Source organism: Acromyrmex echinatior, chromosome 7, assembly GCF_024713525.1.
Source record: "Acromyrmex echinatior isolate Ae372 chromosome 7, ASM2471352v2, whole genome shotgun sequence".
In the NCBI taxonomy this organism is placed as follows: Eukaryota; Metazoa; Arthropoda; class Insecta; order Hymenoptera; family Formicidae; genus Acromyrmex; species Acromyrmex echinatior.
In genome coordinates this window covers 9,647,396-9,667,891 of record NC_141858.1, presented here as the reverse complement: position 1 = coordinate 9,667,891, position 20,496 = coordinate 9,647,396, and the positions used below count along the sequence as shown (strand labels likewise).

At 34.5% G+C, this 20,496-nt stretch overlaps 2 protein-coding genes across 5 annotated transcripts in view; both read right to left on the bottom strand.

The window, feature by feature from the left end:
- LOC105154450 (uncharacterized) overlaps nucleotides 1-1,077 on the bottom strand; it is a 3,650-nt gene extending 2,573 nt beyond the window's left edge. For 2 of the 3 annotated variants that reach the window (XM_011069987.2, XM_087407998.1), the window contains exon 1: nucleotides 1-312. This exon is cut by the window's left edge. The gene's annotated coding sequence lies outside the window, so the exon portion shown is untranslated. The other variant, XM_087407997.1, reaches the window with a different exon arrangement.
- Nucleotides 1,078-1,391: 314 nt separating this feature from the next.
- Nucleotides 1,392-19,937, bottom strand: TBPH (TAR DNA-binding protein-43 homolog). 2 transcript variants are annotated; one of them, XM_011069991.2, is made up of 4 exons: nucleotides 19,140-19,900; nucleotides 16,261-16,430; nucleotides 15,780-15,920; nucleotides 1,392-7,112 (listed from the first exon to the last, which is right to left on the bottom strand). In XM_011069991.2, exons 1-4 carry the CDS (start codon nucleotides 19,375-19,377, stop codon nucleotides 6,252-6,254), a joined length of 1,410 nt encoding a protein of 469 aa, XP_011068293.1. In that variant the 5' UTR covers nucleotides 19,378-19,900; the 3' UTR covers nucleotides 1,392-6,251. The 2 variants fall into 2 exon arrangements, with proteins under 2 accessions (XP_011068293.1, XP_011068291.1); XM_011069989.2 differs by lacking the exon at nucleotides 1,392-7,112 and adding an exon at nucleotides 8,992-9,951 and having other exon boundaries at nucleotides 19,140-19,937.
- Nucleotides 19,938-20,496: the final 559 nt, after the last annotated feature.

Below are 20,496 nucleotides of genomic sequence, written 5' to 3'. Positions count from 1 at the left end.
TTTTTTAACAAGAAATCCCATTTCAATAAAAATTCTTACAGAAGAGAACACGCCAAGCATTCGAAAGAAGGGCCAAGTTCCAAAAGATGTATGCAACTAGCGGGATCTCTTTTCTGTTTTAGGAAGAAAATATTGCGAATATGGCAAACGCGCAGATGATAATGACTTAGAAAAAAATAAAAATAAAAAAATCGGTAGACGAAAATTAATTCTTCGAAAATTGCAGAAAGCCAAAGTGTTGATGAAGATGATTATTCTATTTGATCGCTGATGATGGTGAGGCATCATGAAAGAGAAATAATGTCAGATCGTAATCACCTGTTTCGAGGATCAGCGGACGTTTCCGTAGTCTTACGTTTACCTTCAGTCATCGTCTTCATTCAGCCATCGCCGGAAGGCCGGCTACCGGCGGCTCTGTCATGTTACCTTTCAAACTCTCCCACTCGCATTTTACAGTTTTACAATTATAAATGTATCGCCCTAAATCCATCGCTTTTAATTAAATGCGCGACCTGCTTCTTAACAAAGTCGATAAAGTGAACAAAGTCGTAAAAGAATTAGAAACTTTATACACGCAAATCTCGAGAGCTTTGCTACGAATTATATCAGATTGTGCAGGACAAATTAAATATTTTTTCATGTTCGAGGACATATATTGTATTAAAATTAGAGATGCACCGGGAAAAATTATCAGATATCTGGTGCATCTTTAATTAAAACATTGATTTTGTAATAATTTTGTAATAATTTTTTACTAGTCGGATATCCTAGACCTGTATTCTGTACACGCCAACTGACAATTGCTGGTGTCGTCATGTATCGTTTTTGTGCCTTGTAAAATATTTTGGCAACGACATATAACGACACCAACAACTGTCGGGAGGTGTGTACAGAATACAGGCCCTGGCTGTCCCAGAATTGGCGCAAAAAAAAAATACTATCGATCTTATCGTTCTTCACAACCAGGCAAAAACAAGAGTTAAGATCTCAGTTTCAATATTTAATTCTGTTAAAGAAAAATCTACTTGAAACCTAACGATTGACGATTTCATTCATTCTTATCTCTGAAACTTAAGAATGTTTTCCAGCAAGAAACAAAGATGACACAATATAATACAGAAATCATCGTATCCTTGTTGTCAGTCAATGTTGAACAAAGATAAAATAACGACTGTTATAATCACCGTCTCTTTCTGGAAAGCATCATTAAACTGCAAAATATAATTTATTTTTATTTTTGCTTATAGAAACTAATCATGATTTTATTATAGTAAATCTAAAATTATTAGCACGTAACGACTGAGCAGTATAAATTTTGCAAGCATATCCGTCAATTCTGGGACAAGCCAGCATATGTGTAATTGTGCATCGCTGATCCGCATTTAAAGGAATCTATGGTACCCCACGATGCTTGGGTCTTTTATTCTCGGCATAATTTAACATACACTACAATCAACGGAGAACGTTACGAAGAGCATTGAGTATTCTCGCACCAACTCGGCGAACTCGGGAAACGCTTTACAATTTCACGGCAAAACCGTCGGCACGAATTGGGAAACGTAATGCCACGATCATCTAATATTTCACAAGATTTTCGCGCAGCATATTGCTGTGGACAGGAGGACGCTTTTCTCTTTTGCTCGACAGGATTGTGGTACGCGCAAAAATCATGAGATCATTCTCATACACGTAAAAAAATCCACGGTAATCTCGATTCACATTCGTTTGTATATCTCGAAGTATTTCAAAAGTGTAAAAGAATGCCGGAATCACGGTCTCCTCACCGCGCGCTCTTTCACGACGCGGCTCGAATTTCCTTTAACAGCCGCGAAATCGACGGATCAAAATCAACATTCTCACACGACAACGTTTCACGACACACGTCTCGGATTCGTCACGCAGCCTCATCTCATTTCCTCTCTCTCCCTCTCTCAGGACACAACAATATCGAGCGATTTACAGAGCGCAGCTAACTCTACAATAAAATTCGTTTACATTTTGTGAGCGATATTAAAATTGCTTTATATCAATCCGTATTTACATATTTCGTAGATCACTTCCAAATCGTTTTGCAAGGCATCCTTTGAGCAGTGAGCACTCTCATCCCGCGTGAAAAAAAATTCACTGATTCAGGGACGAGAAGATGCCAATAGTGTCGTAGGCATTGCTATTTCAAACGATTTGAAATACGTAGCCTGACAATTAAATTCATAGACAAAATTCACTTGAAAATATATACAATATATATACGGATACAAACACAATACAAACATATGAATAATAAATTTATTTGTCTAATAAACAAGATGATAAAAATACTCAAGTTTTTTTCTAAATTATATGTATTTTATTTTTTTAAATATGGTCTTATTTTACAACATTTACACGCAATTTTTTTCTTACTTTTTTAAAGAAAACGACATTGATTCTGTTTTTGCTAAGTAATTGCTCAACAATGATTCAATATATTGTTCACAAGCTTCATTAAGTTTCGTTGACAAACTGAAACTTATGTTATAATAAAAAGATAAAAGAATACATATCTAATGTGTTTCCAACATTGTCTAGACGGTAACAGAAAGAAATGTTTGCATCTACAAACATAATTGTCAGACCACGTAGATCTATAATCGCGACGACTCACGCACGAATGTTCGAGCTGATCAACTATTATCCATTATACAGTCATTCATCAACGATTTTATTTTACTTCTTATGGTTCTTATACAGTTATTTTATTTTATTCTACTTTTTTTTTACTTCTCGTATTGTAAGGAACTACGTTTTCCCTGAAAATATCTTCAGACATTACGGAGATTAAAGCGCGAACATTCGTGCCTCAGTGACAAGCTTGGTACGGTTCCAGTGTCTGTTAAAAGTTGTCTTAAACCACAGCTTTTATGTAGATCGATTTAACAATTTATAGACTTAATAGCGTGGCAGAATGCGCAATCAACCAACTCCACATTGTCTATCTCTCCTCATTGAAATGTGTGTGTTGTGTGTATGTATGTATGTGTGTGTGTGTGTGTGTAATTTAGTTTTTTTACATACACTACGTATATAAACAATCTCCTCTCGATCTACATATATATCAGATACATACTGGACGACTTTTGCTCATTCTCATCTAATACCGCAGTATTCCCCCGTTCGTCTTATGTATTATATTACTCAGTCATCTCATTTCTTCATCTCGCTCCGCCAAGTACACGCGTTCTCAGTGCTCTAAACAAACGACATTATCACTTTTGCTAGTAATAAAAACTCACGCCTGTAGTTCTTAGACGACCATTAACAAATACATTCAACCGTCATACACACATGTGCTTATCGAGCAATCCAGTTTGACAATCTCAAAGTTAGAGGAGATTTTTCTCATCTATACACGCGACACGCATATCGACGAGAATTCACGCTAATGAGAGAGAAAGAGTGAGAGAGTATTATCATTAGAATTGTATATTAAGTAGTATCTCGCGTTCAAAAAAAGGAAACTGATGAGAAATCACTGTACGATAAAATAAAAAGCACAACAGTACATACATCTCTTATATAGAAGGATTATATATTTTTTTATTCTTTCAATTAATATACTCATAAGAGATAATTAGTGTACTCTCTGAAATAGTTGATCTAAATAATTCTTTTAACGTGGTATACAGTGATATCGCGATGTCAAATGCGGTCTTTAAGTTTACTGCGACACTATTTCGTATGTTAAAGTTATTGACTATAATTGTGAGATGTGAATTGCATCCTTCCTCGTGCTATGACTCTTTCTTTTTCTTTCTTTCTTTCTTTGAAAAATAAATACTCTCGACCAGTAAAGCTATCTTTTTCATTATCGTTCAATCAGGAAACAGTTCGAAAGTCTTTTCATCAAGGATATTTCATTCAAAACTTATGACACATTATACACAGACATATAAGACAGATCTAAACAGATTCTCTTCCCTTTTTTTCAAATCACTCAATTAAAATGGAAAAATCTGATCAAACGATTCAAACGATTTTCTTTCACACACAATCGATCAATAATTTTGACACACCTGCACACTAATGTAAAATTCTCACATAATAAGCTATATTTATGTGTTACATTTTAGATATTTGAAACATAAGTTCAAATCGATAATAATATACAATACGGATAGCTACGATCAAGTGTTCTCTAGGTGTGTTGCGAGCTATTCTGACTCATACATACATTCTCTCTCAGGCAATCATATCATTCGCAATTTGTACGCTCCTTCTGAAAATCTTAACATTTTGGAAATTTTTTCGCAGATAAAGAATACTGCAAAATAGAATAAGATGTTATTTCAAAGGTACCACACAAAAAAAATTTTGATCCACTTAATGCCTAAAATGATAAATACTAATTTTCGATTTTAATTCCAATTATTTCTCTACATGAAAATGTAGAGAATATCTTTTTCTTCATAATTCTTACTATCTCAGTTCATTATATTTTACATTTATTCATTTTATTTGTTATTTAATATTTGGAAACAGATTTCTTCAAAATAACGCAATGATACTTCACTCGTTTAATATATCTTGGTGAATATGCTATATAGAATTACAAAATAAAGTTGCTTCCCAAACATTTTGCTAAGAAATGTTATAAGGAAGATAAAAATATCAGAAATGACTGCGGAGCTTTAAGTATCCTGATTCGAATGAAACTGTCTATTCCCGTAACAGCAAAATTCGCAAATCTAGATCTCTCGAATATATCAAGGAAAAATTATGATTCTAAAATAAATAAGAGATCTGTCGTTAAAAAGTAATGCGCAAGAAAATGGAATATTCTAAACAGCTTGAAAACGCGATGGCAAGTTATACATTGTATTACATTACGCTTTTTTGTAAAAAAACGTCTAGAAATTCGGCGCGGCTCTCGATTCATTACAACAAATTATATAATTGGCTTTGGTCTCATGGGTACCATCTATTACCATATTGCACCCATTAGATCGATCGCCTTAGTTAGTTACGAGAACTAATTTAGTTCTCATAACTAAGGTGATCAATCTAGTCTCCTCCTACAATAAAATTTTTGACGTAGACAAGGAGACAAAATTTAATTATAATTAAATTAAAAAATGTGATTATATAGAGAAAGCCAGAATATCTCAACAAACACTATTAAGTAAGTATTTACTAAAGCCCCCTCTATTAAAGAGATTTGTGACAAAAAAAGACTTTAGCTATTTCCGATTTTCCAATAATTTAATAATTGCTCGTTGAGAAAATGTATACTTAAATAGAATGGAAAAACGATGTAGATGTAATTATAATATTATTATATGTAGTTATAATTATTTCCTATGTGATCATTTCGCCCCTTATCCAAGTTCACTTGATTATTAAAAATTGTTATTGTTTCCTTGGACTTTGTCGCGATTTAAAAAGTGTACTGAGACACACATTATCTTCGCTGCAGAGCGATTGGGCGATCTCGGAATCTAAGCAAATGACAAATGAGAATGTGCGGAAAGATTCCATGTGTCTGTGTGGCAGTTATTTTTTTTTAGCAAAACTATTTTGGTACACATTTCACTGGGTTTAATAAGTACGGATCTACATAGGTGTTCTAAGCCTAAAATCATAAAAGATTGATAAATTGAATGCGAGGAGAACAATCGACTACGATTCATCCATTTCTTATGGTTTAAGACTTAAAACACCTATTATAGATCCAGGCTAAATGAAGTAGCTGAAGTCTTCTTGGGACTCAGATCTCATCAGGTATCTTTGTACATGTAAATTACACGATTACCAATTATTATGCTAAGCAATAAATGTATTCGATCGTGCAATCTTATCATTGTACAGCTAAGCTGCTCACACATCAACTTCATACGTATTGATTTTATTCATGCTACTATTCATCGGACGCTCACACCAGAGAGTGACACAAAAATCGCACATATATTCGAATGATCGAAGCTATCCGTCTACAATTGTCGTAAACCTAAACGAACGGAATTGTGCTAATTTGTCAAACAAATAAGACAGGGTAAGGTCTCGAAATATTATAATACACGCAGTGGCGATTAGTGCAAAACATTAGAAAAAACGTCAACGTACTATAGGCTCTAGGTCTTTTTCTTTTTCTGAGGTCGACGAGCTAGAAACCATCGATCTCATCAATTACCACCGTTCGTTATGGTTGTTGCATCGGGACCCGTGGATAGAGGATCCGTTTGGTTTTACGAGTAGACCCACGGCCCCGGTTGAATTTACTCGTACTTGAGAAAGGTATTCGACTTCTGGTCGCGCTGACCCGGGTGATTCTGCCAGGCGCCCTGGGACGCGTTCGGGTTATTCGGCCCGGGGCCGCCGGTGCCGGGATTGCCAGTATTACCATCGCCGCCGCCTTGGTTCATCCAGCTGAGAAAGCCAGAATTGCCACTGTTACCAATACTGTTGTTACCGGAGGGCGGCTGGCCCGGTGGGCCCGGCTGGTTCGAATAACCCTGGTCGTTTCCCTGGTTCTGCAGATTACCGATCAGACCCCAGGACGCCTGGTTCAGAGCGGCGGCCACCAATGCCGGATTGACCGGCAACGCAGATAGATTCAGACCACCCATCGCCAGCGGATTCGACATACCGCCTCCACCACCACCACCATTGTTTTGACCGGTGATACCAAGGGCTTGTAGATTCGGCATGTCGAGATTACCGCGATTTCCCGGATTATTCCAGCCATTCGGGCCCATATTGTTGCCCGAATGGCCCATATAACGGTTACCCTGATAATTGCCCTGGACGTTATTATCGACGGGTCCCGGCGCGCCCCTGCCGCCCCTCATGTTCGAGTTAACTTGATTATTAAAATTTTTATTGTTTCCCTCGGACTTGGGCGCGGCATTCGAGACGTGTACCGAGACACCCTTGATAATATGATCTTCGCCACAGAGCGACTGAGCGACCTCAGGATCTAAAAAAGTGACAAACGAGAATGCGCGGAAAGGTTTCGGGATGAAAACGTCCGTGACTTCGCCAAATTTGGAGAAATATTCTCGTAGATCGTCCGCGGTTAGATCTTCTGTGCAGCGACCGACGAAAACCTTGCAGGGAACTTGTTGTATCATTCCTTCCTAAAAAAATGTTATATCAAATATGTACGAGGTTTACACGGGTATCCAAGTAAAACTTGCGTACAGTGCACATTACTCACAATACCGGCGGCGGTAGAAATCGCTCTGCAAGGCGTGTAGCGTTCGTCAAGAGAATGGCAATACGTAACATAGATACATTATGATTTACATCGAGTGTATCACATGCATATATTACACACAATCAATGTTCCGTAGAGACGCAGTGTGAAACTTCTCGCTTCCGGCTTAGTACTCTAACATTCCGTCGATTGCAATTAATCTGCACTAAACGTCAAGTTTTATATAGAAAATTCTTAAATATTTATATCTGTCGGTTCAAGAAAAGACGCCGGCTGGCTCGATTTATATGTAAATCCACATAGGTTATATAATGAACACTTAAACACTATGACCACTTGAAATCCATGCATCAATCTGTACAATGTCTGTTTCTTTATATTCACAATGTAGAGAATCTCATGCTACATTACACTGTCTTGATTTGAATAAGTACGTATCTGATAAAATGTGAACAGTTATATTTCAGACTAATTATTTCTACCATTAGACAACATATCTGTTATATTTAACAAACACCATGAATTAATGGGAATATATATAAATACTTTTTTTTTATGTTAATTCAATCGATTATTTACTTTTAAGATCTAAATTATCTCTTTATTGTGCATATAGTTGTCGAGAAATATTTTCAATAAGTCTCATAATTTTGAAGGAGAAATATAATGTAACAATTTTTTTTTATTAAATGTTTTAAGATATATTTTTAAACGTACCGTATAATTTTTCTTACATAATACCACTTCAGAAATAAATTCTATTTTTTCTATTCATAACACCATTTCTTTAATCAGTCTCTATAAAAGCTATTTGTAATTATAAAAACATTTCATATTTCATATTGATCTTGTATTTTATTGAAATCTTGTTATAAAATATAAAACATTTTATTAATTTTTATTAATTTAATATATAGAATAATGAGATGAGTTAATTGATAACAATACTGTCTTCTAAAAAAAATTATATTACAATTATTTTCTAAAAAAATTTATATAATCTGCACAATATGCTATTACATATATATCCTTGTTTTAAATAAACGTTTGAACTGCGATTTTTAAAATACACAATACAGATAATTTAGATCATGAAATTAAATGCATATGTGCTTGACATATTGCTTGAACCAAATACAACAATGTGCAATATATAGTATATATGTATTTAAAATTTATATAATTTTTCAAAAATTATACCACGCATCTTTTTAATTATGTTCGGTATTTCTAAAATAATTCGTGATCAATCTAATATATTTTATAACAATAATATAAATTAATAAAATTCAAAATAATACGAGAAAATAAAATCAAAATAAAATAATCATCAGAGATTTCATCTTTTGCCTCTCTATATAAAAAATATTAACTGCCTTCTGTATGCGACATGAACGCAGCGATAAAAAAGTATTTGATAAGTCAAATGTTAAACATTAATAAGCATTCAATATTTAAAGTGCATTTATATAAAATTATATAAAGTAAATATTTCTGATTTTAATAAACCGCGCATCCACATACTGAATACTTGCCAACATTCATTCACACAAATTTTCAACGCATTTTATGTACGAATTTGTATCCATATCAAAGAAATCCGCCAAAATAACACGTTGCGAACAATACACAACAATATCAACATTCGTAGTGCTTGTAAATGATGCGTGATATAATATGCGCTTGTAGATATGTGGAATGTGCACTGAATCCTGGGAGAAAAGATCACCGTCGTCGCGAGTCGACACATGTACGGTCTACTATTCCCATTAAAACATGATTGATTGTAATTACGATAATTTTCCTCTTCAGTATCTTGACGTATCCGCAACGTGGTGATCCCTCGATGGCCGGTGCTTGTAATAACGATCATAATAGTTCTCCTTCGCCGGGTATCTCGATGGATCAGCGTATCTACCGTCGACTAGATCGCGGCCGTCTGACGTGGCGGCATAGCGGCTGTCGACCTCGCGGTTATCAATCGCGTACCTGCCATCCACTGGTTCCCTACCGTCGACGTACCTTCTGTCCATTTCACGACTGTCTACGTATCGACAATCTGCCTCCCGGCTAGGATCGACCGGCAGATGCCGGCTGTCTGGATGTCTCCCATCTGAATAACGCACTTCGTACCTGCAGTCAACTGCAGCGACGGCATAACGGCCGTCAGTTTGGTCATAGTAGCACCTTTGGTCGTACCCGTAATTGCTGTACCTGCCCTTGTCGTACTGCTCCGGACAATTGTCGGCTGGATAGACGGCACGTCCCTCGCTGTAGTACCGCGATCCATATTCCGCATCGGAGGGATACGGGGGATTAGTGGGCGCCGCAGCGATGTTTGCATGCGGTGGCGGCATGTAGCCACGAGAATCATAGGCGGCGGGGTCCTCGTAGCTGGCATAGGTTGGCTTCTCGTTGTAGGAGTTGTAGGCGGCCTGCTGCTGACCACCACCACCGCCACCGCCGCCGCCACCGCCGCCGCTACCGCCTTCATACTTGTACTTGTTATCGTCGTAAGGATAATTCGGGGGATACGACGGGTAGTGAGTGGTTTTGTAATCATACTCCGAGTCGTATCTCGGGGGTGGCGCGCTCGGGGGTGGAGCAGTGGCCTCGGATGACGAGTTTACGTTGGCTACGTACGGCTTCGACGCCGGCACTCGGCGACTACTCGGTGTGTGCACCGGTATAGGTCGGTAGCACTCGTTACCGTGCTTACCCGTATCATACTGACGTGCCATCATTAATCCATCAATATTCTGCAACCAGATTACACCAGCCCTCGACAATCACATACAGACTTGATCGTAATGCTGAAGCATACATCGCATTCGCTCCGCTCAACGCTCCGTAACAACGTGGCACACATCTCAAATTATTTACCGTAAAATGAGGTAATTTGGCCCAGTCGGGATAATTTTGACTCAAATAAAAAAAAATGTCTAGACAGCAATGTCTAATCAACATATAAGAGGTATTAAAACATCTTTAAGATGTCTTATGCTAGTAGATTATATGGCAATATTCATAGTCGATTCTTATAGGCTTTCTACAATAAGCTGTTAATAGATTAGAAGTCAAGAGCGAATTGTAAGCGAGCCAGCAGTGTGTCATAAGGCAACAATAAATCAATGACTGCGTGGAGATGATCAAATTCCATTTCTTACAATTAAAAATTTAGATTACGTTATGACAATCATATATTATTTACCCTGAACTATATTTCTTTAGTTAAAATATTGTAACATAACGATCTAATACGATTTATTTTGGATATAGGTTTCCTAAGATTTATGACTTATAATTCTGACTTACTTCTAGTATGATATGAACTAATGGCTTATTGTAGAAAGCCATTTAGAAATTGATCATTCACAGTTGATTCTTATATTTAAGACTGTCTTAAGTACAATCTTAAGATGTCATGAACCAATCAAAAAGACGCATTTTAAAATATTACTTCGATCTTAAAATAAAAATGGACTATGAATATCGGCCAATAATCGATTCTTCTTACATTCGACTGTAATTGATCAATTTCTTATGATTTAAGACTTGGGTTTAAGTAACAGTTCATTGTAGAATGTTAGACCGTTATATTTATTAAGACCAATTATATAAGTACAGTTTTATTATATTGTATTATTATATTATCATAAACAAGACAGCCATATAAGCATCTTAAGATATTAACGTATTATATTATATTAATATATTAGCTTAAAATAGTCTTGAAATGGAGGACCAATCATAATTATCGGTCTATGTTTTGATTTAGACATATGCTATCTGGGCATTATCAAAATTTTTGGATCAAAGTTATCTCGATTTTGAATCAAAATTATTTCATTTTACAGTATTCGAATACGTGTTGATACCCCGCCAGTGGAACACGCGAACGTAAACGATTTCGCAGCGCAGAATCTATTCCGCGAAACGTAACACGTCATGAGCTATTACACCATTCATTCGCGAGTTTTTTCATTCATGATTATGCATTCTTCCTAGAATCGCCTCGCCAAGATTTTTTCCACATGACCTCACACGTTCTGGAGAGACTTTAGAGCGTTACTCGTATCGTAACGACGCATCGCGGATCTCGCAAAATTGGTCAGAAGCATCGTTCCCGTATCACGGTAGCTCGCGCGAAGAGATTCTCGGGTCTAAGAAATTGGTTCACGGCTGATGTCCATTTCTACCAACGTAGATTAACTTTAATCTCGGTTTAACTTGCTTTTTATCTTCTAGTTCTAAAAATCAGAAAAAATAAATTAAACTGAGATTAAAATTAAATTATATTGGTAGAAATTGACATGAGACACATACGCGATTGCGAGGTCCTGCATTTACATACTTCAACACACAAAATCATATCCGTTACAATATTTGATATATTCAGGAAGAAGATACGCGCGCTCAAAAACGTGAAAATATCGATCTTTTCCTTCAATTACTCTCTCTCAATGCGCGACACATTCCTCATAATTATTCTCATTCACGCGTACTCGGGATGTTAACGCAATTTAGCGATTATTTTAATTTTTATCAGCGTAAAGATATTTCGAGATAGGTAGTGTGAGGATTTTTTTTTTTTTTGAGATGATCGAGGCTTACGAAAGCTTCGGCCACTTTTAAGAAATCTTGAGAAAGATAACACACGACGCGTTAAGGTTTGTTAAGTCGAATACGTTTTTATCGAATCATTTCTCTCTCCATTGCAATGCCTCTGACACAGGAGATTAATCACTCTCTTAAAGAGATCTCATACCGTTTTAGAGACACAAACATACTATATTATTTACATGTTCACGCAAGCACACCGTTAACGTCGCTCTCTCCACGGTTCACGCACCACACTCGTATAAACATACATTCGTACATACAGACATTTTGCATTCTTTCTGTATAATTCCACCACTTATAGCCGTTCGCACATTCACCTATTTATACCACACAGCAAAATACGTCTCATATACATAAAAATAACATATTCAAGGAATATGAGAAAATATTCGCTTAAAGCATTATATAATAAAATGGAAATAGACAGAAAGATAAGGTATTATCCATATCCACAGTTGTAAGCTCTTATCAATTTTAGCCGATTGTCTCTCACACGACATTTCATCTTTTACTTGAAATATTACACGTGTATTCATATCTGTACATATCTTAGAATATATAATCTTAGATACATAAAGATTTTTACAGCAATCGAAATGAGAAAAGATTTGCCTTATATCGGGTGTCTGTAGCCAACCCGTACACCTTCTATCACGGAAACAGAGCCAGGATTGCCACAGAAAATAAATTTTAAAATTCCCTGACTTTTCCAGATTTTCCAGATAAAAATGGGAAATTTTCATGATCAATATAAAATATGTACAAATTTTAACATGACAAAATATGTATGTAAAAAATTTTAACATTTAGAATAAGTATTGTAAGAAAACTAGCTAGTTTATATTATTAAAACCGCAAAAGAAACTTAATAGTATAATAAAATTTTAGGGGCAAATTCAAGCCAATAAAAAATAAAAAATTAGTATTGGAAAAAAAGAATGCAGTTACGACGAAAAAGAGCGATTAAATAAAATAACTAAATAAAATATAAATTTTAATTATATTTTAAAAATCGTTTAAAGTACACGAGTTTTGAACGTATTTGACTATAAACGTTAGATATAATATTTAAAAAATTATGAAAATTATTTAGAATAGGAGCAGTTAACGGAATTGTAAGTAAAGTTCAAAATTCCAGTCTCTTTCATATTTTCCCTTGACTTTTCCTAGTTTTTCACAACCAATTTTAATTTCCCTGACTTTTCTCGGTTTTTCATATCTGTGGCAACCTTAAGAGCATTTTAGAAAAAAACGTTCCAGACAAAAGTTTTATGGTTTCGAGGTATACATAAGATGATGTCATTGGTTTGACTTTGAATAGTCGTTTGAAAGTCATGAAGGTACGATTGATTTTTTCGAACGATACACTCTATTTTTCATTGCTTATTCTTGTAGCTTATCTTGAAAGCTTTCCAAAACACTATAATCAAATATTTTTTATTAAGAACTTTTTAAGTTATGAGACTTAAACATTATACTACCGCCGGCATTAGCAATGTGTCTGACCGATGGTTAAAATCTCTTGAATGTTATTCAGGATCAGATTGTCTTGGATAAGATTTATCAAGATCAAGTCCATTGGAGATTATTGTTTTACAAGATATTTTGTGTATTTTGTCAAAACGTTGAAATTTTCAAGTCTTATAACTCAGAAAGTTTTTAATAAAAAAATAATTGATTATAGTGTTTTGGAAAGCTCTCGAGATAAGCTACAAGTGCAATGAAAAATAGGGTGTATCATTCGAAAAAATCAATCGCACTTTCATGACTTTCAAATGACTATTCAAAGTCAAACCAATGACATCATCTTATATATACTTCGAAACCATACTTTTGTCTAAAACATTTTTTCTAAAATACTGTTTCCGAGATAAAAGGAGTGTATGGGTGTCAGACACTCGGTATATTAGAAAGTTAGATACAGATATAGATTAATAGAATATTACTTTCTATTCTATCTCAAGTGTATTTTAATTTTTTAAATTTTCCTCTTTAACAAGGCAATCACACGAAATGATAAATTCTGATTTTTATGAAAACTTTGTATACATATAGATTATAAAAAGATGAATTTAGAAAATGTCTGTTGCGGCGAAAGACTGGTTTGAAGAGATAAAATCACCTCTTATGTGATAATGAGCGATTTTCAGTTTTTTCTATTATATCTCGAAAACTATTCAAAATATCAAAAAATGTTTTATATAAAAGCTTTACAATAACATTACTTCTATTCTTTATGTCAATAATATTTTTAATAAATCATTTTTTTAATAAAAAAAATTTTTTTATTTTTTAAAAATATTGATGGCTAAAACAGAGGCAATTTTATCATAAAAGTTTTATAAAATTTTTTGATATGTCGAATAGCTTTTAAGAACAACAAAAAATGGTAAAATCCGCATTACTTATAAGAAGTGATTTCACCCTTCAAAATATTTTTCCACAACAAACACTTTCTAAATTTATCTTTTCATGTATATCTATCATGTATAATCTATATGTATACAAAGTTTCATTAATATTAGAATGTAACATTTCGTGTGGTTCTCTTGTAAGATTAAGGCTCTTGAGTTACGGCGGCCATATTGGAATCGTGACGAGAAGCGAGGAATGACACGTAAATTTATGCTGCAAGCCATTTGTAAATAAAGACAATTTGGATAAATCTAAATAACGAGATTGCTTTAAAAAAGGAGTTTCTGCCTGTAAAAAAGGCAGAAAGTGTCCTTTTCTCCTTTAATAGTCAGTAAATGGTAGTAAAAGGCAGATAAAATGAACCTAATTTTAGGAAGAAACACACGGTTTGAACAACTGTTGAAATGAATGAAGAAATATATGCTTTTACTGTATAAAGTTCCAGGATAACTATAGTTTCTGTCAATTTTTAGACCTTTCATAAGTATGAGATATGTCATATTTTCACAATTAAGCAAATAATAATGAAATAGTTTGCAGCATCGTCAAAACGTCATTTTTCCACGCCTATAACTTCAATCATTTATCGTGACGAAGTGCTACAACACACACAGAAGCACGAGTCCATGTAAATGTGCTCGTTTTCGGTACGCCAAGAGCACATGTACATGGGCTCGTGCTTGTGTGTGTAGGTACCGATTTCGCTACATTTCGCCAGGCCGCCGACTGCAAAGTCGCATGCTGATTACTCAGGAGCCTTAACATGAAAAAAACAATTTTAAAAACAAGTTAGCATTTATCAATCAATAAAATAAAGATAAAATTAATGCAGTTTGCATGTTTATATGTCCAATTACATAATATAGGCAACGGCAAAATCAATTAATAATAAAAAGAATAATAAAATTAATAAAATAACATAATAAATAAAATCGATATAATAATCATACATTTAATTAGATCAAATTTAATTTATAAGATATAAAGAAGAGATAATCTTGCTAAAACTATAAAATGTGATATTATGTAACTTAATTATAAATTTTGCTATAACTTTTTTTTCGAAAATATGTACAGATTGAAGGCAAGTGTACTTAAAAGAGAGAGAATATATCATTTCAGAAGCAATACAAAGTGTCTATTTAATAACACAACATATATAAAATAAATAAATATTTGAATTCTTGTATCATTTAATATTTGTATATATAAAATACTGTTATTTTTAAATTATTTTAAAACATTGAACGAATATTGAATATACGATCAATAATTGATTATTAACATTAATATATGAATTTCATTAATAACTGAATGAAGATGTTAGAAAAGTGTATAAAGAATTGCAATATTTTACAATTTCTGGCAAAAATATGAAATTTTCTTTAGATATCTCCTATTGCTTTTGGAATGATTTATTCGCTCTTAAGTGTCTTAAATGTGCATTATCGATTTAACACCTTTAAGATTTCCTTATACATTCAAGAAAGCGATAAAAAAGTAGCAGAAAGAATTATAGAATTTGCAAGTATATGAGTTATGTTCTTACCTTACTGTTAGGAACCTTGACATCGCACCATCTGCCATCTATCATATGACGTTGAGCAAGGCATCTCAATTGCGACTCATAACTTCCAAATCGAATAAAGCCAAATCCTTTGCTTTGACCGGATTTTGCATCTTTTTTTACCTACAGTGAAAGTGATTTTTCATAGCAGACATTTTACTTATGTGAATAAAATATTCTGCATATTATTATTTGCACTTATACAGAAGTACATTACTAGTATATAATGCATTATAAACATTTATCTAATTAAGTTTATTTATTACTGTTCATTACTATTATTATTATTTATTAATTTATTTCAAGTTAGTTAATTATCATTGTTTTAAAAATATATTTCTATTGTACTTAAAGAGTTATAATATGACTCTCTTATTTATCTAATGGAGACTTAAATACATTATTAGTGTAACGAAATGCAATCCTTCATGTTTCCAAGCGCAAATTAAACGCGGAAACTTACCTGTGCCATTAAAACTTCACCAAACGTTTCGAAATATTCACGCAAATTCTGTTCGGTTGTTTTCCATGGTAAACCAAGTACAATCAAGTCAGTACAACGCAACTTCGTTTCCATTCTTTTAGTCTTAGCTGTGGAATTTTCCAAATTGTCATCAGATTTACGTTTGTTCTCTGAAAAGACATAATAGATTTACGTCTAACCGATTCGTGATTTATAGAGAAAAAAGCAAAAGATGAAGAAAGAAAGAAGAAAAAAGAAGAAAAGTAACTTAAAGCTCTTCAAGTTACACATTAATTCTAATATTCGTCAACAACGAAGCTAATTTCAGCAGTTGATTGCAGTACTCTTATGAACCATGAGAACATTATTCCATTTGACATTCATTATAAAGTAGACAAATTAAAGTGGGTTTATTAAAGAAGACATACATATAGAAGTATCTCTAAAATGATTCAGCGTCAAACATGATGGATATAATTAAAGAAATAATTACTTTAAATAAGATATTTCAGAAGAACTTGGGCCAAACTCTGATTAACTTTATTGGCGTCTTTAATTTAATTTCTAATTGCAATTCATTCTCCTTAATAATCTCTGATCTTTTCTTCCATACATTAGAAAAGACTCTGAATAATTCTATCCGTGAACACAATGAGTCATTTTTTGAATTTTTTCTCATCTTTCTTCCTTTTCTCTCCACATTAGAGAAAAAAAAGATGAACCATATAGAAATCCAGTTAAAAAGAACAAGTCTAAAACTACAAGATTGTATCTGTATTAAGTGATAAGTTGAATAAAGAAGCTATATGTTTCGCAGGTTATTTTCATGTTAATAGATTAATTGGCTGCGTTTAGCAAATACAACTCCTCAGTGATTTTTTAATATGATTGGTTTTTGCACTTAGATCTAGCGAAGAACTAAAGACAAGAATTAATATTAAGGACTGAGAGCTTACTAATAAATTAATTTCTGCTGAGCACAACCATCGGCAGAATGTCAACGTTTTATGAACACACACAGTTCACTTCATCAGGGAGAGGAATAGCCCGAAATTAATATCCATGTGACGCATGACAAAGCCTTTCAAGCCTATTAATTAGTTGCAGATTCTCATCTTTCTGATCTGAATACAGCCAATCATCAAGACAAAAAAAGTTTATTATAACACTAATTATGACACATAAAATATCAGGCTGATTCTGTATCACCCTGCTGTTACTCACCCTGGTTAAGTAAACTGCAATGTTCACGAAACGTTGGCAATCTAAAGCTATGGATACAGCTTTACCTAGCGAATGAATATCGAATAACGAACGCAAAAGTTTGGCCAGAATCCATAGTCCGTTCTTAATCTCAAGTAATGTCTTAAGATATTAATACAGTTCTCTGATTGGTTCATGACATCTCAAGCATTAGCTTAAGACAATCTCGAATCTTGAACAACGTCTATGGATTCAGCCCTTTGTGTTGTTATGTGTTATATAAAAGTCGCAAAAGTTTTTTAATTGCTATGTGCAACAAATATCGAATCTGATTGAATGCTAGTATTCGGTGCAATCAAGAAAAAGAATAAACTGCTCACAGATACAAACATGTCCGAATATTCGCGCTCAGTGTTCGTTTGCTAGATATATACGCAGCTTAACAATGGATCTATATAGACACGGAGATAATACGCATAGTTTATAGAAAGTATCTGTAAAAGTCTCAAAACTATAAGTTAAATGAAAGAAATTTGCACATATTATACACAGAAAAATATTCTATTGCATATATTATTCAAAAAAATATTTTGCTAAAAAAATTTAATTTATAATTACTCAATTTATTTTTGTTAAACAAAGATATATTATAATAATATTATTAAACAAAGAATATTTTCTTGATATATACATACATATATATAAAATATATATACATATATATTCTTAAAACATTATTATAAATTTTAAAAATCGAAATAAGAATTATTTAAAAAAAATATAGTTTATCAAAGAAGTGACTTTATATAATAACAAGTATAAGTACATCGAATTTACTTTAATTTATTATAATAATCTTAAAGTTGAAACTTATTAGGACTTAGAATATATTTTATTTAAATTTGATGCTTGTGACGACTTTATGATAGATTTGCAAACTTTTAAAATATTTAAAACAAGTAATTATTATTTGTGTACAGTATACATTTTTCTATGTATAAGCAAGATCTGCTTTGATGCCAATTCCTATTTTACTGGAAAAAAAATACATTTTAATAAATCATTTGTTTGAAAAGTGTCAAATATTATTATTAATATAAAGACATTTATTTGATACAAAAACCATATTTGATTAATTTATTTATTGTAAGTAAACGTTTAGTTGACACTATTCAAATAAATACTTATTAAAATTTAGAATATTCGTTTCTTTTATCTATATAGATTAATTTTAATCTTGCTTCAACTTACTCTTCATCTTTTTCCAATTCTTAAAATTATTAATAAAAGACGAAGAATTAGTTGGACCGAGATTAAAGTTATTTACATTTACAGAAACGGACATAAGTGTTATAATCATTTAAATAAAGGAATATGATCAAAATTTGTTCCTATCGACCAACTGCTCCAGGAGTTAAAGTCGCAGGTCGCCACGGCGGATACGATCCAGGAAGAGTCTCAAGAGATTCGTGTACAATATTCTGATTCTCTTCCATCCGTGGCTGCAAAAGCATCATCGCCGTGATCCACTGATCCTACGAGTTCTACGACGGTTGGCTTCGAATCGCCTCGACATCGACGCCACGAGCACAGCGCCGCCGCGTTATAAATACCGCGGGGATGGGGAAAGGGAGGGGAGGGAGGTACGCGCGTGTATGTACGCGTAATTTTTGTACCTTTAGGGAATACGCAGAAGTAGATCGCCTTGCCCCAGCCATTCTCAGGCGGATGTAGACGGCCATCGACCAGTCGGACGCCGCGCATCGTACGGGACTCCGGATTGCGGTATTTGAGGCCGCAAGTGCCGGGAAACTGGGCGGATAGGGTGGTAAGCAGGAGCGTGGTATCGTCCTCGGTTGGCAGCTCGATCGGCTCCTCACCCTCGTCCTCGGCGACCTGGATGTAGGACGACATCGTATGGCTTCTGTTCGTCACAAAGCTGATCCCTTTATCAATCGAACGGCGATACTGCTGTTTTCCCCGCTGGTCACCCTCGCTCTCTTTCTCACTCACTCACTCACTCTCTCTTTCTTTCTCTCTCACTCTTTCTTCCTCGCTTCTCTCGATTACTCCGCACCCGGTTCGTTTTTCCTAGTTTTGTCCGCTTATGTTCGCGTATTACTCAAAAAGGCGGAGGACGCGGAGAATCTTGTAAAACTCGTTTATGCTTAACAACACAACAAACACACACGCGCCACGATCGCTCGCACCCAGTCACGCAACACCGCACCTCTTTCTCTCCGTTCTTCTCGGTTCTCTTTGACGACACAGCGGTCGCTGCTGGCGCCACCGGAAGTTAATCACGGCCGCGCCACAACGTCTGGAAAATTCCACTTTGGCGAGTCCGATACGATAACTCGAATTTCCAGCGAAAAACGCACGAGACGTTGTATTTTCTAATAATCGCGCTCGAAAGATAAAGAATTCCTAATGACTTATCTGTCACGCGCGATGAAATCGTCAAGTATGCGGTATGAGATCTAGATGGTTGCCGCGGATGAGCGCTGCGACGCGGTCGACGCGTAGGAATACCATCGAACACGCCGGGCGCCGCGCACAATGGCGGGCAGACCGCGCGCCATCGATTTTCTGACGAATGCGACATGCCGCTTTCCCGGCTGTGTACGAGAAAGCCACCCGGCAGTGACCGGCTCGCCGACAAAATGATGAACAATTAAATTTTTCTCGTTATCTGAATTACAACATTGAATTAATTATTAATGATAAAGAACGAAGCAGTAATTTTGTGCCAGATTTTATGAAATGTGTTTTGCGAGACATTAACTTGAATTCTTTTTTTTTTTAATTTATTGTTATTAGTGTAAAGAAAATGCAAAAAATTAATATTGTTGATGGCTAATTTATTGTACGTGGATGCGATTTGGAAAATATTAAGTCAGTGGTGCACGATGTATTTTTTCTGTTGGATTGTTTTAGTAAATTACTAAAATTGCACTCTATACAGAACGAAGAATTTCTAATAATTTATTAAAATGCAAGCAATCCGGTAGGAAAATTTGCATTATGTACCGC

Coding starts and splice junctions, on each gene's coding strand:
- TBPH (XM_011069989.2), bottom strand. CDS start 19,377: ATGTCGTCCTACATCCAGGTCGCCGAGGACGAGGGTGAGGAGCCGATC. Junction 16,431..19,139: donor CTTCTGCGTATTCCCTAAAG/GTACAAAAATTA, acceptor ATGTCTTTTCAG/AGAACAAACGTAAATCTGAT. Junction 9,952..15,779: donor TCAAGGTTCCTAACAGTAAG/GTAAGAACATAA, acceptor ATCTGGTTGCAG/AATATTGATGGATTAATGAT.